This window comes from Mirounga leonina, unplaced genomic scaffold (genome assembly GCF_011800145.1).
Source record: "Mirounga leonina isolate KUSES-001 unplaced genomic scaffold, KU_Mleo_1.0 Mir_197, whole genome shotgun sequence".
NCBI classification, from domain to species: Eukaryota; Metazoa; Chordata; class Mammalia; order Carnivora; family Phocidae; genus Mirounga; species Mirounga leonina.
In genome coordinates, this window is record NW_023270494.1 from 744,918 (window position 1) to 767,385 (window position 22,468).

Below are 22,468 nucleotides of genomic sequence, written 5' to 3' on the forward strand. Positions count from 1 at the left end.
GCCGCCTGGTGCTGCCGACCCCAGACACCATCACTGGACACGGCCTGGCTTCAACCCGGCCCCTCAGGTTTCACACCAGATACTCTGTGCAACGTTCTTGCAGCCGATGTTGGGCCCTGTTTCTCACCAGACCCTCGGGTGGTCCAAGCGGCGCCTCTCCGGGTCATGCCCGGCAGGTCTCTGGAGAAGTCTCCATCCCCCTCCCCATCCAGTGGCATGCCCTGAGGCCCTCCCCGTTGACCCCCCCCCCAATCCAAGCAGCCCCTGGAGAAGGTCTGTCTCCGTGGTCCCCAGCTAAGGAGTTTCCCTTTGTCAGAACCGTTCATCCAGAGATGCCTCTCGAAACCTCCCTCCTCTTCCCATGGGGCTCATGGGGGGAGGGGCCCCCGAGAAGGGCTTTGGGTCCAAAGGAGCCACTGTCCCTCATCCTGGCCCGAGGACGTTAGGGACACTGGCCCTGGCCTGCCCTCTGGTGAGGTTGGGTTTAGAGTCTCCCCAAGGACGTGTCCTAATTCCGGGGTAATTCTAGGAATCGGAGGCTGGCAGCCAAAGGGAGAGGACGGGGTGCAGGTGTGGGGGCTCCTCCTGCCGGCGCCCGAGCGTGTCTGGGTCATGCGGACGGACTCAGGGCCAGAGCGAGGCAGGCCTCAGAACGAAAGCTGCCGCTCTGGAAGGCTCTGATCACGGTGTGTTTGGAAATCCCCACACTATCTAATCCCAAATGCTGGTCCCACTGACTTCCTGAGGTTGGGTTAGGGTTAAGGTAAGTCTCCCTGGGCTGCCCCTGCTCAGCCCTCCACAAATGTCGCCAAGTAAACAGCTGATTAGAGGGAGGATCCATGTTGTTGGAACAGAGCAGTTAAAGAAACCAACAAGGGGCGCCTGGGTGGCTCAGTCGGTTAAGCATCTGCCTTCAGCTCAGGTCATGATTCCAGGTCCTGGGATCGAGCCCCACATGGGGCTCCCTGCTCCACGGGAAGCCTGCTTCTCCCTCTCCCACTCCCGCTGCTGTGTTCCCTCTCTCGCTGTATCTCTCTCTGTCAAATAAATAAAATCTAAAAAAAAAAAAAAAAAAAAAGTCTTAAAAAAAAAAAAAGAAAGAAACCAACAAATACTGAGGACATCAAAAGGGATGTGCTACCAGACGGCCGTGCCTTACAGGGTGAGGGTCCTGAGGGGCAGGTCTGATCGCCCGCTCCGCATCACCTACACCCTGGCAGGGCTCACAGAGGGCTCCCGGGGTCTGGCAGCAGGGCTTAGGCCAGGGCCCCATCTTCCTGCTTCCCGGGAGCAGGGGAAGTCCAGGCTGGCTCAGGGATGGGCCCCACCCGCACTCCCGCCTTCCCCAGCGGCCTGTGCCTGCCTCCGTAGCCCCCACACCCCACATGTCAGGCAGGGAGTGATGGGGTGAGTGCTCACTCCTGCAAGCCCAGCTGTGCCCAGCCTGGGACAGGATGCCCACGCTGAGCTCAGAGGGACTGGAACAAGGGGCATCTTGCTATTTGGGGATCAGCTGGAGGCCAAGCAGGGAGCAACAGCTGGACAGGGTAGGGGGCCCTTTGTGCCCTGAGGACAGCAGGGTTGACTCGATCTTCCCACAGCGGTGGAGACCACAGCCCAGGGTGGGGGAGGGGCTGAAAAGATGGGGGTGGGGGGCCCTTGTGGGGCACCGGCTGGTCGGAGTCACAGGTGGGCATCTCAAAAAAATGGCCCAGGAACTCCCTCAGGGCACACGGAGGACGGAGCCCACCAACCCCATCATTGCCACCTGTGGGGAGAATTACAGTCACTATGCACTTGAGTACCAGAAGGTTCCCTCCAGAGGTGACATCACAGGTGATTTGGCCTTTCTTACCGATACTTTGTAAATGTTCTATAATTAACACCTTGTCATAACTGGGGGGGAGAGTGTTTTAATTTTTAAAATCAGCCGAGGGTGGCCGGCCGGTATTGGTGAGCCTACCCCTTCTCCTCCACAGCCCTTCCAGGCAGAGCCGCCACCCAGACCCCATTCCTGGTACCACCTCAGGAAAGTAACATCGAGGTGCAGCTTCTGGGGAAGGATGTGGGCGAGTAAGGATCTCGTCCCTGGTCCAGCCGGCTGTGCCCCAGCTGTGACCGCCTAGGTGTCTGCCCAAGGTCCAGCCCTGGACAGAACCGGACTGTGAGGCCCTTCAGGGTCTCCCGTCCAGGACCCACGGCCGCTGATGGGGCCCCCAAACACCTGCGGTCATCCTGCCCTCAGAAGCTGCCACGTCTGAAGGGCTCGCCGAGGACTGTGGAGCAGGAGGAGTTCTGCGCACTGCGGCCATACAGACGTGTGAGGCATCGTCCTGCAGCTCACACACACATCCCTAAAGCAGCCACAAAGATACCCCCAAATTCAGTAAGAAATGTGAACTGCTTATACCAATGATGTCATAATCTGAAGAAAATAAAAAGAGCATTCAGATAAATAGAAAAGCGTATGGTCGGGGCGCCTGGGTGGCTCGGGTGGTTAAGCGTCTGCCTTCGGCTCAGGTCATGATTCCAGGGTCCTGGGATGGAGCCCCGCATCGGGCTCCTGGCTCAGCGGGGAGCCTGCTTCTCCTTCTCCCTCTGCCTCTCTCCCTGCTCATGCTCTCTCTCTCTCTCTGTATCTCTGTGTCTCAAATGAATAAATAAAATCTTTAAAAAAATAAAAAGAAAGAAAAGTGTATGGTCTTGGTCTTGTCTAGGAAGGATCAATATTAAAAACAGGATTCTTCCAGGGGCGCCTGGGTGGCTTAGTCGGTCAAGCGTCTGCCTTCGGCTGGGGTCATGATCACGGGGTCCTGGGATCGAGCCCCTTGTAGGGCTCCCTGCTCAGCGGGGAGTCTGCTTCTCTCTCTCCTTCTGCTCCTCCCCCTGCTTGTGCTCTCTCTCTCTCAACTAAGTAAAATCTTTTTTAAAAATGTGAGTTTTTCTAAAGTGAAACTATAAAAACAAAATCCCGTGGTGGCTCAGGACAAAAATAAACAGATGTTTGAGGAAAGAGATTTCAGAAGGAAAACAACATGCTGAGCTGTGGATTCCTCCAAAAGCAGAAACACTACGTGAGTCAAGAATTTACAGTTAGTCTTACATTTTAAAACTTTAAAATTTTCTAAAACAGATAAATTATAATTAGATTAAGTTAGACAAAAGAAAACAAGACAACAACAAAGAACCAAGCAACAATCTTGGATGAGAAAAAGAAGGGGACAGAGAGCAGCCCAGGTGTGCTGAGGGGTGAGGCAGCCATTGATGAAAGTGAGATACTGGGGCGCATGACTGGCTGAGTCAGTTAGGCGTCTGCCTTCGGCTCAGGTCATGATCTCAGGTCCTGGGATTGAGTCCTGCATCAGGCTCCCTACTCATGGGGAGCCTGCTTCTCCCTCTCCCTCTGCTGCTCCCCCTGCTTGTGTTCTCTCTCTGTACAATAAGTAAATAAAATCTTTAAAAAAAAAAAGTGAGATATTGTCCACTTACCAGAGATGCACCTAACGCCTGTGGACACACAGCAGCTGAAAGGAAAAGTCTGGAAAAGGATCAAGAATATTTTAACCAAAGGGAGTTGGTGTTGCTGTACTGATATCAGACAAAATAGACTCTGAAATAAATTGGATGATCGAAGTGCAGAGGGTCACTAATGATAAAGTCTCAACTTACCAAGAAGATACATCAATTTAGAATCTGAAGGCATCTAATAAAATCACTTCCAAATATACGATCAAGGATTGCTAGAACTGCAAGGTAATCGACAAGCCCCCATCATAGTGAGGGATTCCAACCTACTCCTCTCAATTATCGACAGCTCAAGCCGATCAAGATCGGCAAGTACAGAAGAGAGCACACTTCCCCACTGACCACCTTGGCATGAGGGGCACCGTCAGGGAACACACATATATCTCAGGACACCGGAGGCATTCACAAGAGTGGATTAATTCAGAGATGGGGGACCCAGACGATGAATGAAGTTAGAATGGGCTCACCAGCTGGTAACAAAAAGATGACCAATACAGCCTTGGGGAGTATAAGAACATGGTGCTGACCAGTGTTTTCAGCTCGATAGGAAATCACAACTGAAACCACAAATTCCAGGAACCCAAAGAAAGGAAATGAAAGCCCACACATCATGTGATGCAGCAGAAGCTGTGATCTGAGGAAACGGAGGGGATAGGAAATCCTACAGAGAGGGAGGAAGGGGGAAATGAAGGAGCTGAGCGCCTGTCCACAGACGGGATCCCAGGATTATATGAAAATGGAAAGGATACAGGGGCGCCTGCGTGGCTCAGTCCCTTGAGCATCGGACTCTTGATCTCAGCTCAGGTCGTGATCTCAGGGTCATGAGTTCAAGCCCCCCATTGGGCTCCGCACTGGGCATGGAGCCTGTTTAAAAAATAAATAAAAAGATTTGAAAAAAAAAATGGGAAGGATACACACATGGGATATGTGTGAGTGTTTGTACACACAGAACATTTCTAGAAAGTTAGGAGGACGTGTCCACAGCATCGCCTCTGGAGAACGAAGCAGGGGTCGCCATGAGACACACCAGCTCCTTTCATTGTTCCTTCCCGGAACATTTGAGTGGTTTTGTAAGGTTTCTGTACTACTTCCAAAATAAACAAACTTGGGGCGCCTGGGTGGCTCAGCCGTTAAGCGTCTGCCTTCGGCTCAGGTCATGATCCCGGGGTCCTGGGATAGAGTCCCACATCAGGCTCCCTGCTCTGCCGGAAGCTGGCTTCTCCCTCTCCCACTCCCCCTGCTTGTGTTCCCTCTCCCGCTGTGGCTCTCTGTCAAATAAATAAAATCTTAAAAAAAAAAAAAAGAAACAAACAAACTTGTTTCACTTTCAAGATACGGAAGTGCTTTACCTGGGTACACATTTACATCAAACTCCCCAGGGCATCTGGTTGCATGGGGACAAAAGAGTCTCAGCCCTCAGCTGACCCTCAAGGTCCCTCACCGTGTGGGACCCTCCTACCCTCCCTCCTGAACAGCCCCATGCCTCAGGGACTTAGCGGTCACCAGCCGCTGCCCAGGAGCCCCTGCTGAGTTGAGGGACCCTGGGCAATGCTGGCTGTGATGGGAAAGAAAGGCCGACTTGGGAGGTGGCCTCCGGGACGAGCCCCTCCTTCAGGCCCAGGGTCAGTGCCTGGGAGGCTGGGGGGGGGCAGGCACAGAGGCCTAGGGCAGGTGGCATTTAGGTCCCAGGCTGGGTGATCATTTGTGGGGCCTCCCTCAAGAGCTTCGTTGGCCTCTGGGTGGGGGCAGGGGCTTCCGGCCTCCGTACCCCTCCATGGAGGTGCCATCTTCCTGTGAGGATGACCAGCTCTGAGCTTTCCCTGCCCACCAGACAAAGGTTACTCCTTTGGAACATCTCCCTGCCCCGGGTGTAAGCTCACAGGACTGTCTGCAGGCCAGATCCACACACCAGCCCCTCAGTGAGGAGGAAGCTGAAGCTTGCAGAGTTTAAGCGGGTTGGTCAGCGGGGAGTGGCAATGAGTGGAGGAAGGGCGGGTGACCACCTCTGGGTCTGTATTAACTGAAGCTGGGCCCAGGCTGGCTAGCCTTGGAAAGCTGGGCCAGGGTCCAGGACAGCTCACAGAACACCTGGACACCAGCAAAGCTTCCACACCGGCCTCCTTCAAAGACTTAAGGAGAAACTTTTACCTTAGTGATTTTTATAATAACCACCAAAACCATGTGTACGTGAGAAACGAACAAATCCCCACTTCCAAACTTCTCTTTGGGACTGACCTCACACAGGTGCACCCCCGGGACACCTGACCTCGTCCAGGATGTGTCTCCCCACCCGCCGCAGGACCCCAGTGGGGAGGAGTTGGGAGGAGGGCCTCGTTCTGCCCAGGGGCTAATCAAAAGCAGTTTGACCTTTTAACTGTGTGCCCCCCGCTCCTACTCACTCCTGCCTGCAGCCCCCCCGCCCCCCCCCACTACCTCCAGGTGTAGTCTGGACCCCACTTGCATCTGAGACAACTCTCAGCCTTCACACGCTCCTGTGCATTCTCAGCGGGCACAGCGGGCCCTGCGTGCGCGTGCGTGCGGTGCGCGCAGGCGAGGACCCGCGGGCTCCCCTGGTCCAGGCAGGGAAGCGAACCCACCCACCCCAAAGGAGCATCTGGTCAGCTTTCCTGGAAAAACGCCCCTGCTGTTTTGTTGTTTTCCTGTTTTCTTTATGAAGCGCTTTTGAATAAAGATATAATAAAGAACTACCAAGAAACTCATAAACCTTTTCTGTGAATTCAGGGCAGTTCCCAAGACTCGAGTGACTTCCCCGAACTCGGGGTTTCCTTCCTGTATCTAGGACCCGGGTGCGGATCCCGGATCCTCCTCCCCTGGCTCCGCCCTCACGGAGGAGTCGCCCTCCGCCCCCTCTGCTCTCGGCCCCCGGCGCGCAGAGACCAGCGGCCCGGAGCAGCGGCGCGCGCGGGGAGCCGGGGCGCAGGTGAGGGCGCGCGCGCAGGGAGCGGGGGCGCAGGAAAGGGAGCACGTGGCGGGGGCGTCCCGCGGTCGGAGGGCTCCGGGTGCTGGGGATGGAGGCCCCGGAGCGCCGCGCTGACCCTCCCCCGCAGACGTGCGGCCCCGAGTGCCCCGCAAGGGTCCGTGGGCCAGGGAGCAGCGGGCAAGGGGTGCGCGCCGTGGGGGGAGGAGAAGGGACGGAGGCCGCGGATCGCACCGGGGACCTGGCCCTCCGCTGGGGACACACAGGCTCGGCTCTTGAGAGGGCAGGGAGGTCGCATCCCGGGCTCCCGCAGACCCACACTTACGCGCGTGTGCACTCACATTCGCGGACTCACACACCCGTGACGCACACACACTCACACACACCGGTAAAACAGAAATGAGCCGCCTGAGGCTTCCCGGACCCGTGAAGGGGTCCTGTGCCTGGAAAGCCGGGAAGGGGTCCTGTGCCCGGAAAGCCCGGAGAGGAGCCAGTTTCCCCAGAGTGAATTTTTTAGCGGCCCCTTTCCGTGCTCCCCTTCACATTTGGTTTGGCAGCAATCTCTACATTCAGTACATCTCCCACTGCTGGTTAATGATCTGCAGCATGGAAACCACTTGCCAGGCCTGTGGGTAGAGGAGTCAGAGCCCCTGGGAGGCCCTCCAGGCCCCGGGGTTGTGACAGTGAGGGTGGGCAGCAGATGTGCTTTTGGCCCCAGGGGCCAGGGGAGGGGGCTCTGGGGCTGGTAGTGGGGAAGAGGGTTCTCAGAGGAGGCGGCTTGTGAGCCCAGCGGGAGGCAGCCAGGCAGAGGGGAGATGGAAGTGTTTGCCCGCCCAGGCCCCAGGCCTGGAGGACTTTCCTGCCCAGCTGGGGACCCCTCCCAGCCCCAGCAGCAGGGGGGGTTCCCTCCACCCCAGCTCGAGTTGGGGCTCCAGAGCCTTTGCAGACTGCAGCTGTCTCCCAGAGTGGTTGGTCACCTCCCGCACAACCAGCTCGGCCTCCTGCCCAGGATTTCCCTGTAAACCCTGAACCCCCTGCCGCCGGGGAGAAAGTGGCACCAGCCCCCCTCCGGGGCTGTGGGAGTGGAGGATCCCTACGGCACCCCAGACCGCTCCCTCAGTTTTCCCTTTTCCCAAACCGGGACAAGTTCCCGGCAGCAACACGCACTTTCCAGATCGTGTCACTGACTCCCCAAGTGTGAGTAGCTCCAGAACCCAGGAGTCATCCTTGGTCGGGGACCCACAAACGCCGGCTGTATCGCTCCCATCCTGGTAGGCAGACGCCGGTCCTGGGGTGATACTCGGAGAGAATCCTGCACTGTCACGTTCGTTTTGCCCTCCCGCTCGCGCCCCGCATTCGGCCCTCCTGCTCCATACCAAGCTTCTGTCTTCTTGCCTGTCCCTTTCCCCGTCATGTCCTGGTCTCCCTCCCTCTGGTTTTTCTCTCCTTTGCTGTGTTGGCGGCGAGTGAGAGGGTTCAGGCAGGGGGAGTGAAGCCACCACAATTAAAAACACATTTGACTTTGAAAAATGAATCGCTCTTCATACGCATGGCCCCAGTATTGCATGGAACACATAGTGCACGTCTACTGGGTGTCGGCATTGTGCCTGGCAAGGCCAGGGAGGAGCCTGTTTCACCAGAGTGAATTTTCTCCTGGTAAATTCCCCGGAACAACCCAACACCTGGGCTTGGCTGCTCTTGAATCCAGTGCTGAACAACCGCAGGGGCTTGGGTCAGCCAGGGCCTGGGGGCAGATAGACACAGCCACCAGTGGGCAGGAAGAGCTTGGCTCAGTACCCTCAGGGGCCTCCAGGACCTAGTCACTGAGGTCGGGAGGCCCAGCTGACCTCCCCAGCAATGAGTTTTGCTGTCCAGGGGTCCAGCTCTTGTGCTGTGTAAGGGCTAATATCCAGAGATGGCCAAGACTGGGCTCTCTTCCTCACAGACAAATGAATGGGCAGAGCCAGCACACCAGGGGGCGGGAGTTAGGCCTCTGCTGCCTTTGGCTCTGTGCCCAGAGAGTGGCCAGCTGTGACTCATGGCTGAAAGTGCAAAGTACCTGGAAGCACATCCAAACTGGACTCAGACGACCTCCCCACCTCCCAGTAAAAATGGGATTCCCCAGAGCTGGGAGCAGGAGTGCCGAGAGAGGTAGAACAGTGCCGTGAACAGTGAGGGGGAAGCCCGCCTGGCTCCCTGCCTTGCCCTCTGATCTCTGGACTATTCCAAGGGGAGCCAGCTGAGCCAGAGACTGTCCTCACAGATAAGCCTGGGGTTCAGCATTGGCATCCATGTCACTGGCCCAGCTGAGATCTATGCCCCGATCCAGAGGGAGGACCCCTAGTCAATGGTAAAAGCCAGGTGGAGCCTGGGACAGCTGTGGAAGCCCAGAAGGGCTCAGGGTGGCAGGTTGTGCAAGAGGATATTGGAAGCTTCCCAATCTCTAGTCCAGATCCCCATCTCTAGTCCAGATCCCCGTCTCTAGTCCAGATCTTCCATCTCTAACTCTAGTCCAGATCCTCCATCTCCAGTCCGGATCCTCCATCTCTAGTCTGGATCCCCCATCTCTAGTCCATATCCCCATCTCTATCTAGTTCAGATCCCCCATCTCTAACTCTAGTTCCAGATCCTCCATCTCTACTCTGGATCCCCCATCTCTAGTCTGGATCCCCATCACTAGTCCAGACCCCCCATCTCTAGTCCAGATCCCCATCTCTAGTCCAGATCCCCCATCTCTAGTCCAGATTCCCATCTCTAGTTCACATCTTCCATCTCTAACTCTAGTCCAGATCCCCATCTCTAGTCCAGATCCTCCATCTCTAGTCTGGATCCTCCATCTCTAGTCCAGATCCCCCATCTCTTGTCCAGTTCTTTTTCTTTTTAACTTTTTTTTTTTAAATAGTCTCCACACCCAATGTGGAGCTTGAACTCATGGCCCTGAGATTGAGTTGCATGCTCTCCTGACTTCCACCCAGTGCCACAGGGGCTGTGATGGAGGATGTGACACCACCCCAAGGTGGGCACAGTTTGGAGGTGAAAAGGGGAGCAACTCAGTTATCCCCTTATCCTAAGTCTGGAACCAGGGGATTTCACAAAGAGGCAGGACCTCTCCCAACACAAGGAGAGTGTGAAGAGTGACCGACAGATGCCTGTGAGTGAGGGGAGGGCCGCCCAGAGCCTGGGGGGAAGATTTTCGTGGGGGGAAGGCTTTGGGCAGTGGGAAGAGAAGCCTGGAGCCCCAGCCAGTGCCCATCTTGGAGCCCATGCCCTCAGTGAGCACAAACTCCAGCCTCCCTTGGAGGACACAGCAGAAGATGGAGGACAGATCTAGGGACCACGGGAGGATGCCGGTGGTGGTAGGGAGTCCATGACACTTCCTAGCTTGTCTTGTAGCCAGTTCATTGCACGTTAGAAAAACATACATATAAATAGCACATCTAACGATCACTACAGATCTGTATTTCTTAAGGTGAGGCTAGAGTAGATAATACGATTTTAAAAATTAGTCAATGTAAAATAATTGTTAGGATTGGGGGAGACCTGGTGTATTAGAAACTGCAGAGGTTGGGAGCTGGTGGGGCGGGGAGGCTGATGAGTCCTGGGAGGCTGGTGGGGCCGGCCCGGTTGGTATGCTTCCCTCAGCAGGCAGACGAAATACCTGAGAGCAGAGGGTGACCAGGCCAGGACTGCCTGGGGCTCGGGGCACCCCGCACCCCATCTCCTCCAGGCGCCGTGCCCTGGTTGCAGAAGGTCAGCATCTCCCACACCCAGCTGCCTCATGTGATGGAGCAATGTGCCTGCCTTTCGCTTTCCTTTTGCTCGTCAACACACACACACCCTCTCAAAGTCCAGGGGGGCAGGTCACCTTCGCTGAGGTGACCAACTCTCCATGTCGCCTGGTCCGAGTGAGGACCAGAAGGGAGACCCTGGTGGCGAGGCCACTCAGGTCCACAGACACTAATCACCCGCTGTATGCAGAGCACGTTTGAGGGCCTGAGGGGGTCACAGAGAGGGTGCGTGGGGAGGGGTGTGTGGCTGTGTCTCAGGGGGCAGGGAGCCTGCCTGAGATCGCAGAAGACCCCACAGAGACGGCCCTGGCTCTGCGTGGAGTGAGGCCCTGGTGCAGGATTGTGAAATAGCCCATTCATTTGTTTATTCTCAGTCAACAACCCGACAGTTTACTTGGAACTCGAAACATGCCTCTAAGTTTATTGAGAAGGGTGAATACCCGGCAATGGTCAGGACAATGGTATGATGAGGCGGGTTTCGAGGGGAAGGGCCTCGTTCCAAGTACTGCAGACCCGCGGGCGTCCCCTGCCTTTCCTGCTGAGTCCTGAGGTCGCGCCTGATGCCTGGGGTGCAGATACATGCACGTCTGGACAGAGGGCACAGCGGCACGTCCGCTGGGCATTCAGTGCACACCAGGCCACCAACGGGAGGCTCACTCAGCACCCAGGACGTGGGGCTGGCCGCCCCGGTGGCCGTCTGCCTCTGGTTCCCGTGCGAATCCTGCACGCTACGCTGGGGACACCGGCCCGCTGGCTCAGGTGCGCCTTTGCCTATCCGAGCAGGGCTGGAGCCTGGGTCAGGTGGCCTCCCCTGGAGTGTGCTCTCTCACCTCCAGCCAGAGGAGAGCTTGGCCTGCCCCCTTCCACCCCCAAGACTGGGGGACCCCGACCCACGTCGGAGCGCCAGGGAAGCGTGGGCACCCGAGGCTGTGCTGAGCTTGGCCTAGGGCAGCAGAGAACAGACAGGTGCACCCACCACCAGGAGGGAAGCCCTGGCCCCCGTCACAGGAGGGGGACCCTGGGAAGCTCAGGGAAGACTTGAGGGAACTGCAAAGGCCCCTGCGGACTGTTCTCGAAGCTGGAGACCAGAAATACCACAGGGCCTGCCTAGGGCCTCCTCCACGGCCCGGCCAGAGGCGAGACGCCACAGACAGGGCTGGGACCCGCGGCTCTGTGGTAGCCCTGCGCACGGCCCGGCTCAGGGGTAGGGCAGCGCCCGCGCAGATCTCTCCCTCAGGCTGACACGGAGGGCTCTGGCCACCGGCCTGGGAGAGGCCACCGGGATCAGCAAGGATGCCTGTGGGCCACTGGGCACCATTTTAAGAGGATTTGTGTAAGGGGGTGAAAGAAAGGAAGAAAAAACGTGTGTCTTCCAATTCAAGAGAAGTTATCTTGTAATAATGCTTGGGGAAAACTGAGCAGATCTTATCTGAGGGGCCAGGAAAAGCCCCAGCACAGGGAGTTTTGAATCCTCTTTCTAGAACCTTCCATCCACATAAGCAACGTTTAATGAGCTGTTTGTGCCTGATCTTGGCGATTGCTGACAAACATCGAAACCAACAAGGCTGCCACTGGATCACATCCAGCTGTGAAATCTCCGCGTCTTTCATGTTATTCAGAGCAGATTCATCCGGGCAGGATCCGAGCAGCCGCCCTTCTCCACTCATCAGCAAATTCTGGTTCTAAGAAGAAAATTGATTTCAGTTATGTTAATAATATTCTCGTGGAGAAACAAACCTGTAAGGAAAGATAAACAGAGCAGAGGAGAGAACCTGCCTTCCCAGGGTGAACACAGCCGAAAAAGCTACTGGAAACTTTGGGGTTGGCAGCGTCCTGGGCGAGTCGCCCACAGGCAGAGGTGGAGTGGAGGGGACGGGGTGTACCACTCTCGGGATGCCTTGGGCACAGCCCACTTTCTTGGAAGAAAGCAGCGTTGGACCCTGTCACGCGGCCCTTGCAAAATGGCTTTGAGGTGATTCATGATTCGAATGTGGAAATCCAGTTGGGTGGTCCGTGGATTCCCCACGGTCTGGGAGGCTCCTGCAAAAGGACCCCTCAAACAACAAACAACACTTTACTTAAATGAAACCTTGAAGCTTTCAAGGAAAACACAGGATGACATAAACAGGTAGTCTTGTTATTCCAGAAACAATCCAAGGAGAAACGATGGAGTAGGAGCACGTTTGCCTCGCGGATAACAGTTTATCTCTCTAAAACATAAGTCTTACAAACCCATAAGGAGAAGACAGACAACCCGAGAAAAGTAGGCCGAGTCTGCAAGGGCCACGGCAACATGGACACCCAAAGGGCGGGGGCCAGGGTGAGATGGCCATCCCGAGGCACCAGGCCCTGTCGGGGCCATAGGGACAGGCCTGGGGGGAGGGCGGCGCTGGGGGGCGGCCCTCATCAGGGTGCAAGCCCCGGGGAGTGGGGGGTTAGGCCTCCCCCAAAGGGCACGGCAAGGTGAGACCCAGATGCAGAGTAAGGTAACAGGACCCTGAACGCTCCCTCCACGCCCGGGGCTTGCGCATGATTGTCTGGGTCCGGAGAAAGCTGGAGTCACTCGGTCACTGGGGTGCATGCAGCTGTAGGCTCAGGGGCAGGGGGTCGTGTGTGCGTCCTGGGGTGGCTGTGACAAAGGACCACAAACTGGGGGTTCAAAACAACAGATGTCTGTTTTCTCACAGTGGTGGAGACCGGGAGCCCAAAATCAAGGTGTGGGCGGGGCCGCGCGCCCTCCTGGGCTCTAAGAGAGGATCCTTGTGTCTTCCAGCTTCTGGTGGCCACACCCCAGTCTCTGTCCGCCTCGTCCTGCGGCGTTCTCCCGGTGTGTCTCTGTCTCTGTCCAGATTTCCCTCTTCCTCTAAGGACACTAGTCGTGTTGGAGTCAGAGCCCACCCTACTCCGATACAATCTTGTCCTAAGTAATTAGGGACGCAAAGACCCTCTCTCCAAACGAGGTCCCGTTCGCAGGCTGTGGGTGGGCGTGTCTTTTGGGGGCCGCCATTCACCCCATACACACGGTATGGAGGGAGAGGGAGGGAGGATTGGGGCGGGGTATCTGTGATGAAGGATCTCATCGAATAGGCTTCGTGTCTGGGCGCAGGGAGACCCCTGAGAGCCGGGCACAGAGCAGCCCCAGCTTCTGCGGGGGAGGGCATCTTTCTGACGGTTCTTTCTTCCTCAGCTTCTCTCTGTTGCTTTTCCAAGTGTGGTGCATGTATACTGAGAAGAAAAACTGTCCTTCTTGCCTTACGTTCGAACTACAAACAAGTTTAGAAAAATCAAGCAAAGGGGTGCCTGAGGGGCTCAGTCGGTGGAGCATCCGACGCTTGATCTCAGCTCAGATCTTGATCTCAGGGTCGTGAGTTCAAGCCCCGTGTTGTGCTCCACACAGGGCATACGACCTACTTCAAAAAAAAAAAGGGGGGGGGGCGCCTGGTTGGCTCAGTTGGTTAAGCGACTACCTTTGGTTCAGGTCATGATCCTGGAGTCCCAGGATCGAGTCCCGCGTCGGGATCCCTGCTCGGCGGGGAGTCTGCTTCTCCCTCTGACCCTCCCCCCTCTCATGCTCTCTCTCTCTCATTCTCTCTCTCAAATAAATAAATAAAATCTTAAAAAAAACTATGAGACACCGCTTCACACCCATTAGGACAGTTATCTTTTTTTAAAGATTTTATTTTGGGGGGCACCTGGGTGGCTCGGTCATTAAGCGTCTGCCTTTGGCTCAGGTCGTGATCCCAGGGTCCTGGGATCGAGCCCCACATCGGGCTCCCTGCTCATCGGGGAGCCTGCTTCTCCCTCTCGCACTCCCCCTGCTTGTGTTCCCTCTCTCGCTGTGTCTCTCTCTGTCAAATAAATAAATAAAATCTTAAAAAAAAAAAAAGGGTGGGGAAGAAAAGTCAAGCAAAGGAAGTGGGGAGACAGCAGCACCAGCCCCCACCCCGGGCCCTCCTGGAATGTGGCCACGCCTGGTGAGGCCTGTGTGACTCAGTGAGTTACACCCCCATTGTCCCGGGGCTGGGCCTGGCAAGATTGCAAAGGGAGCCCCACCTACCAGAAGCAGCCCCTGTAGCCTGTTATACCACCAGAAACTACTGAATCAGGGGCACCTGGGGGGCTCGGTCGGTTCAGCGACAGACCCTTGGTTTCGGCTCAGGTCATGATCTCGGGGTCGTGGGATCGAGCCCCGAGTGTGGCTCCATGCTCAGCACACAGTCCGCTTCTCTCTCTCTCTCCATCTCCCTCTGCCCCTCCCCCTGCTCGTGCGCTCTCACTCTCTCTCTCTCAAATAAATAAAATCTTAAAAAAATAAAAAAAGAAACTACTGAATCAAGCTTCTCTAGGTTTTAGGAATGAACAGAGGGGCAAAAGCAATGGAAAGCCAGGGAGTGATTCCCCAGGGGCTTGGGAAGGGGCGTGCCCTGGGTGCATGTCAGGGTCCAGGTCAGAGCTTGGCATGAGCCTCCTGGGCACCGATCGCTGGCCTGGCCTGCACCAGGGGTAAGAAAGGCACCCGAGGACCGCAGCGAGCAGCTCTGGGCCCTGGGCACTGTTACGTTCAACAGGTATCCATCCATGGACAGACAACTGCCCAGCGGGTGGGCAGCAGTTTCTCCTAACTTGTGAAATTTAGGAACACAGCTACTAGAACATTCCTAAGATGCCGGGCACATACAGCACATTGGCCAAAACCCTCGGTCGCAGGGACTCAGGGTCAGGGTCCTTGGGAGAAGGGCACATACGCACACAGGGGCCACTCGGCTCCTCGCCCCCGGGAGCCCAGAGCACCAGGACACCTGTGGGCACACCACACCCTGTATGCAACCCACCCCGGGACCCCAGAGCCCCGTGTGGATTGAGAGGGAAGGAAAGCCTCCATCCATCAGCCTGGCCGTCGTCTGTCTGTCCCTCCTTATCTGTCTCTGGGGAGGACAAGCCGGCTCGGGCCAGGCCTGGGCCCGTGTGCATGACCCATGCCAGGGTCCCCTCCCCGCCCCCCCGAGGGTGGCGCCCACCCAGAGCCCCTGGGGCTGTGCCACTCAGGAGGCCAGGAGCGCAGGTGGTTTGCATTTAACATTCTTGAAACTCTCTTCCCGTCTCAAATTAGATGTTTCTTTCAAAAGCTGGGTCTGGCCATTTTCCTTTCATGGTGAGATTGTGCGGGGCAGGGTGGGCCTTCCCTTGCTGCTCCGCGGCCCCCAGATCAGCGGGTTTTCACGTAAGGCCCCACCGGGAAACCCGCCAGGAACCCCCAGGTTGGCTGACGGGGTCAAGATGGGAGGACAGGCCCGCCTGCTCAGGCCCCCGGGGGTCTGGGGAGCTCGACGCAGCAGCACAAAATGGGGGTGCTCTGTGGCCCTGGTGGGGCGGGGGTCATTCCTGCCAGCACGACTCCCCTTACTGGGGTCAGGACTGGGCCTGGTCACTGGTGGCCCCACGTGCCTGGAGGCCATTAAGTTCAAAGTTCCCTGGTGCCCCATTCTCCCCGAATGACCTGAGCCGAAACCAAGGGTCTGTCGCTGAACCGACCGAGCCCCCCAGGCGCCCCTGAATTCAAAACCAGAGTCCCGACCGTATGACATTCTGGAAAAGGCAGAACTACGGAGACACGAGGAACACCAGGGGTTGCCGGGTGTCAGGGGAAGGGGATGAGCAGGTGGAGCCCAGGGTTTTAGGACAGCTCTGTGGGGGACATAATGATGGATGCAAGTCATTATGCATTTGTCCAAACTCCCCTTGTGTTCAACACACGAGTGAGCCGTGAAGTATGCGAAGTAGGGACTTCAGGCAATGACCACGTGTCCACGGATTGTGATGTGTGAGTCGCGACAGCACTCACACGTATCAACTCTGCACTTTCTGCCCAATTATTCTGTAAATCTAAAACTGCTCAAAGACAAAACAAAAAGTCTGTTATTATTATTTTTCAATCAAAAGGTCAACCAATGGTCTGGCAAGCAATTTTAAAAGACTTTTGAATAGGGGTGCCTGGCCAGCTCAGTCGGAACGCGGGACTCTTGGTCTCGGGGTTGTGAGTTCGAGCCCCACGCTGGGTGCAGAGTTGATTTAAAAATAAAATCTTAAAAATGAATATATAAAATAAAATACTTTTCAATAGTTTGATCAGAAAAAATGTCACATTTAATGGAGACCAAGAGGGTCTCGGAAGCCCGCAGTGGGCGCTTGCATGGGAGGAGACGGAAGGCCCGCTGTGCGAGTCCCCCAGGAGGGCTCCTTTTGTTGACAAGAGCGTGTCCCCTAAGGGGGTCCCAAAAGGCAGCAGGGTCCCCCAGCCAAGGAAAGTGCGAGGGCGGGGAGGTCTGGGGATGGTGCCAGATCCCGAGTGGGCATGACCCGTGTCCACAGGAGCACAATTCAGGCCAGTTTTGCACATTTTATTATGATCCTGGTGCTGTCAGCAGGTCCCTCTCCCAGTGGCTTCCCTCCTGGCTTGTCTGTGTTTCTTGTCTGTCTGTCTGTCTGTCAGCGGCCAGCACTGTGTACATTATAAAGGTACAGAGAAAGTGCAGGAAAGAGGCGGGGCGGGGGCTCTGGCATCCGTGCACAGCTGGTCAGGGAGGAGCTCAGGACTGCTGCCCGCCCCTGGCCAGGCTGCAGCCCAGGAGACCTCTGACCGTGTGGCTTTCCTTCCTCCAGAGAGGGTCCCAAGAACCAATGAGGAGGACACGGGACCCCTGAGGCCTCCCTGTCCTGCTGGCCATGCCGACTTTGACATGCTCCCTCTCGGTGCCCCAGATGCTCTGGACCATCCTCCTGGCCGCCTCCCTGAGTGCTCAGAATGGAAGTAAGTCTCAGGATCCCACCCTGTCTACTGGGGGGCCCATCGAGGGGGTGGGGGAGGGCGAGGCAGGGGTGGGAGGGGCAGATCCACATCAGGCCCAGGTGGCGTCCATGGCCCTGAGGAGAGGGGCTGGCCCAGCACCCCTGGGCCATGATGGGATGAGCCAAGTTCCCCCATGGATGGCAGACGGGGATACCCGCTCCAGCGCCCAGTGATGACCGTCAGAACATGGGGGTGGCCAAGAGCGTGTCCAGGTTCCAAGGGAAAGAGGGTCCTGGCCAGTCAGTGACAAGTCCTGTAGCCAGAGGAGGGGCAGCAGGACAAGCCTGAGGATTCTCTGTCTCCGCTCTGGTACCGGATCCCTCCTTGGGCCAGCAGCTCCAGCATCCCCTGGGAGCTTGTTAGAAATGCAGACTCTCGGGACACGCTCGGCCCTGCAGAATCAGGACCAGTCCACGCACACGGCTCTAGGTCAGGGCAGTGCAGGCAGCCCCCTGAGGGGCTCCTCAAACATGCCGGTCCCCAGCCGCACTCCAAACCGGTGGAAGAGAATCACAGGCAGAGGGAGCTTCTGTAACTACTCCAGCAGTTCCCAGGTGCGGTCACGGTGGGGCACCCCCAGGCCGGATTATTAGCACGTCTGGGATTGGCAGGAAACCCGTAAGCCGCAGAGGCCCCTCGTCCTGGAGCCCCGCTCCTGGGCATTGGACAGATGAGGGCAGTCCTGCCCGGCCCTCCGGGGTTCCAGCCCTCTGCCGGGGTTCCAGCCCGGCCCTCCGGGGTTCCAGCCCGGCCCTCCGGGGTTCCTGCCCAGCCCTCCAGGGTTCCAGCCCTCTGCTGGGCTCTGACAGCCCGAGTCAGCCCCCCCACGGGTGTGATGACAGCTCCTGCAACCAGGGTGGAGGGCTCTGTCCCGGCCTGGGGTCCCCCACCCAGCAGCCCCTCTATAGGTGGAGCGGGGGTGCTTTAGAGTTGTTTGAATTTTTATGACAGGTGTGTGTTTATGCAGCACTTTGACGATTTTGTAAAGATGCAGAGAAGGCATTTTATTTTTTTATTTAAATTCAATTAATTAACATATAATGTATTACCGGTTTCAGAGGTAGAGGTCTGGGATTCATCATCAGTCTCATACCACACCCAGTGCTCATCACATCACGTGCCCTCCTTAGTGCCCGTCACCCAGTGGCCCTATGTCCCCTCCCCTCCCCGCCAGCAACCCTCAGTTTGTCTCCTATGATTGAGTCTCTTATGGTTTGTCTCCCTCTCTGGTTTCATCTTGTTTTATTTTTTCCTCTCTTCCCCTATGCTCCTGTTTTGTTTCTTAAATTTCACATATGAGTGAAATCATATAATTGTCTTTCTCTGATTGACTTACTTCACTTCGCATAATACCCTCCGGTTCCGTCCACATTGTTGCAAGTGGCAAGACTTCATTCTTCCTGATGGCTGAGTAGTATTCCATTGTCTACATAGCCCACCTCGGCAGAGAAGGCATTTTAAACCCCCCCCTCAGAACGAACACTCCAGTGGCTGAGGGGGACAGTGGGGAGACTCGGGTCAAGTTCCTGCCGTGGACAGGCATGTGGTGGTCTTCCGTCCATGGGGCCTTGACTGGCCCCACTGTAGCCCCCTTCTGGGACACGGGGAGCTTCCTGCTGGCTCCCACGGGCTCCCTGAATCGAGCTCTCCCTCTCCACTCTGCCGCCCGCCGGCCCGTGCCTGCCGGCTGAGCTGCCCTGCTGGCTGCGCTCACAAGGTACCAGCTGTGACTGTGGCCTGGGGGGAGCCCACTGCCCCCCGACACTCCGGGTGGGCTAGGCCCGTGCCTGCCTGCAGAGCTTCCACCTCAACACACCCTCGCTCCCGTGGGCATCCAGGGCCCCTGGCACGTGGCCACACGTGCACCTGCCACGCTGTGTGGACTTGGTGAAATGCGCTGAACAGTGGGCTCACCCAGCACACGGTGTGCCCAGAGCTCCTGCCGCTCTCTGGCGTCTGTCCGCCTGTGTCCAGTCCCCGGTGGCAACTGCCGCAGGACAGGAGGATGGCTGGGCCGGCTGGCTCGCATCGCGTGGGGCGCCGGCTGCCGCGTGCCGGCGCCCCAGGTCCCCGGCCGTCAGAGTTCGCCCAGATCGTGCAGTGAGTCTGGCAACGGGTGAATGTGCTCCAGGACTCGGCCTCCCAAGATGGTGGGGCTGGTTCCACAGCCGGCAGGGGACGTGGGGGTCCGTGCTCGCCTCTGACACCGGGGGCGTCGGTGTCCTGCAGGAGCCGGGGACCTTCCTTGTGGATCCGGATGTGCACACCTGGCCCAGGACCCTGGGGATGGTGAGGCGGCTGCAGGCCCGGCCGAGACTCAACCACACTCACGTGAGTGGGCAGAGCGTGCACGTGCCTCCTTCTGCCCCAGAGTCCACCTGCGAGGAAGGGGGCTCTGGGGGATGTGCCCAGACACAGTGACAGGCCACCCCAGCCACGCGGGGGGCGTACATGCACGCGCACACAGCCTCCCCCTTTTATTTCTGTGTTGTTTTCCCCCTCGAGGCACACGTGCTGATTTGTCTGATCGATGTGTATGTAGCTCACCGTGTTCTCCACTACCCTGAGCCGGGCCCGTGTGCCCCTGGGGGCCTTGCCTTGTCACCGTCCCTCCCTCTGCCCCAGGGAGGGTGGTCAGTGAACGTCCTGAGGCCCAGCCATGACCCGTGTGTGACCCGTCCCCTGCACACAGAATGGGACAACCCCATCTGCACTGAAGGAGTGGTTTCCGTGTCCAGAGGGGAGCGTGCCGTGATGGCCTGCAACATCTCCAACCCCTTCCTCAGCGTGGCCATCTACCTGAGCTCCCATGGGAAGAACTTCAAGCCCATCTTCAGCATGCGGCCCACAGGATGCTTCTGCCAGGGAGGCTGGCGGCTCCAGGTTCAGGGAAGCGTGGCCCAGCTGGTGATCAATGACGCGAGCCACACCCAGGCAGGATCCTACAAGTGGTATCTGCAAGGTCTGCAGAGAAATATCAGAGTCACCACACTGAACGTGTCAGGTGAGGGGCAGCACCTTCATCCCCCCACCCTACCTATCTGGGAGGGGCAGCGGGGGGTGGGAGCAGTTCTCTTCCCCCTGCAGAAGTGCAGAAGTGCAGAAATGCTCAGGGCCGCTGGATGGGGCCCACAGAGGGCAGGCCTGCGTTCCAACAAAGCAGAATGAAACAAGACAGGCCTCCGCTCCTCCAAGGACCTGTACCCCAAGGGGGCTCAGGCTGGGGGGCTGCCCTGTCCGGCGAGGAGGCTAGGCCCATGCACCTCTCTCCCGTTCCACCCCAAACCTCCTCCCACTCACTACCTCTGGGGTGGGATTCCACCTGCAATCCCAGTGCTCCCTGAGGCCCCTGCAGAGCTTGGTCTGCCCCTGAAGGTCCTGCCTTCCTGCCCTCACTCAGAGGCCCCATGATCCCCCGGTTTCTCCAGCCAGCCCCAAGCTAGCCCGAGCTGGCCCCGCTGCCCCAGCCTTGCCCTGGACATTGTCCACCTGAAGAGCCCAGTGGTCCCACAGACCAGGGCCTCCCCTCTGACCAATCCACACCCATCCCCCCACCTCCTGCCGACCCCTCAGGTGAGCAGTTCCTCACGTTCCCTCCATTTGGAGTAATGCTCCCTGTCCCCACACCCCCTCCAGGACACTGCTCAAACCCACAGGCACCACCACCCCCACCCAGTTCCTGAGCTGTGGGGTGCCTGAGAACGGTGCCCCCAGCCTGGCCAGGCCCGGGGAAGGGACCCAGCGAGCCCTCTGTGGACTCCTGGTACCCTGGTCTCATCTGATACCTGGTCTCACCTGCATCAGGGGCAGAGTCCCAAGACCTGAAGGTGAGAGGACACCCGCTCTTCACACATCCCTACAGTAGGTGTTTTTACCCTACACCCAGGTATCCCCAGGAAGCCCCCTCAGGTCCCCCCAGGCTGTCCCCATCCTCCGTGCCAACATCCCTGTCCATCCTGCACACTGCCCCCTGCCCCCTGCCCTTGGGGGTGGTGTCTCCCTCAAGGGTGCACTCAAGGCAGGCAGTGATTCCTCGTGAGTGAACAAATGATGTCTCCCCTCCCCCCGCTTCCCACAGGCCCAGAGACGCCATGCCCGTCCAAGGCCGGAGACCAGTTCAGGGTGGCCCCTGTGGTCATCAGCATCATTGCCAGCCTCGTTTTCCTGGTGGTCATCGGGTTAGTCTACACCAGAGGCAGAGTTCCCCTGCCCTATTCCCGCCAGAAGTGCTCAGGGCCCCAGGTATGAGGCCCTGCACCTAGTCTGTGGGCTGGTGGGGGTGGGCGTCACCCCAGGCCCAGAGAGCACGCGCCCCTCCCTCAGGGGACCCCAGCTGGCTGTGGCAGGTGCCTCCCTCCTGGTCAGGCCCACTGGGTCCCCAAAGCACTCATTTGTCCCAGGACACCCTGGGGGCAGCACAGAGAGGCTGGACTTCCTGCTCCTTCCGGGAGACCTAGGACGTGTGGCCCGGTGGGTACGTCTGCATGTGTGTGAGCACACGTGACCTAAGCCCACACAGATTCTAGCACGACTCACATCCTTCCCTCCCTCCTCAGGAGAGATGGCTCTGAGCTGGAAGACGGAGGGCCTGTGAGGAGGGTGATAAACAGGCCTGAAACCCAGAACCGACTCCAGGAGTCCTGCCCCACTCTGAGGCCACCAGCACCCGCACTCACCCCCCAGGAGTGGAGCCCCGTGTGTCCCACCTCCATCTGGTTGACAGATGCCCAGGAACCACGCAGCGGTGGCAGACAGAAGCAGCTCCTGTCCCTGCCTGCTGGCACCGGAGACCTGCTCAGCCCTTCAGCCCAAGGAGCAAGCTCTCTGCCCACCCCGGGGCGGGGGGCCGGCAGGGGGAGAGGACGGGACTCAGGCTGGCAGCTGCTTCTCCTCGGCCTTCCCCCCCATCCCACCCCGGGCCAGTGGCTGGCTCCTCCCCACCTCAGCCTTCCGCAGGTGTCTCAGCTCCCCGACTCCCCCTCAGCAGACTCTGTGGTCAAAAATGGGAAAATCTCAGGGGTGCCTGGATGGCTCAGTCGGTGACTCAGTGGTTAAGCATCTGCCTTCGGCTCAGGGCATGATCCCAGGGTCCTGGGATTGCGCCCTGCTCAGCGGGGAGTCAGCTTCTCCCTCTCCCTCTGCCTCTCCCCTGGCTTATGCCCTCTCTCTTCCTCCCTCCCTCTCTCTCTCTCAAATAAAAAAATTAAAAATCTTTAAAAAAAAAAAGGGGGGGATCTCAACTTCCGAAACATTTGACCTCAAAGAACCTCTCCCTTCTCTGCCCCATCAGGGCAAGGGGTCTGGGCTTCCAGCCTCAGGTGCGGAAGGCACACACTGTTGTACCCTTGGAGATGCCCCAGCGTGGGTCTG

General features: G+C 57.8%; 1 protein-coding gene across 5 annotated transcripts; it reads left to right on the forward strand.

Annotated features, from left to right (window-relative positions):
- Positions 1–6,422: 6,422 nt before the first annotated feature.
- On the forward strand, positions 6,423–22,256 carry SECTM1 (secreted and transmembrane 1). Of its 5 annotated transcripts, XM_035026368.1 has the most exons (8): positions 6,423–6,466; positions 16,912–17,059; positions 19,328–19,429; positions 19,791–20,102; positions 20,903–20,959; positions 21,177–21,340; positions 21,499–21,572; positions 21,655–22,255. In XM_035026368.1, the coding sequence occupies exons 2-7, from the start codon at positions 16,975–16,977 to the stop codon at positions 21,553–21,555; spliced, it is 777 nt and encodes a 258-aa protein (XP_034882259.1). In that variant the 5' UTR covers positions 6,423–6,466; positions 16,912–16,974; the 3' UTR covers positions 21,556–21,572; positions 21,655–22,255. The 5 variants fall into 5 exon arrangements, with proteins under 5 accessions (XP_034882259.1, XP_034882257.1, XP_034882260.1 ...); XM_035026366.1 differs by lacking the exon at positions 21,499–21,572 and having other exon boundaries at positions 21,177–21,276; positions 21,655–22,254; XM_035026369.1 differs by lacking the exon at positions 21,499–21,572 and having other exon boundaries at positions 21,655–22,249.
- The last annotated feature ends 212 nt before the right edge of the window (positions 22,257–22,468 follow it).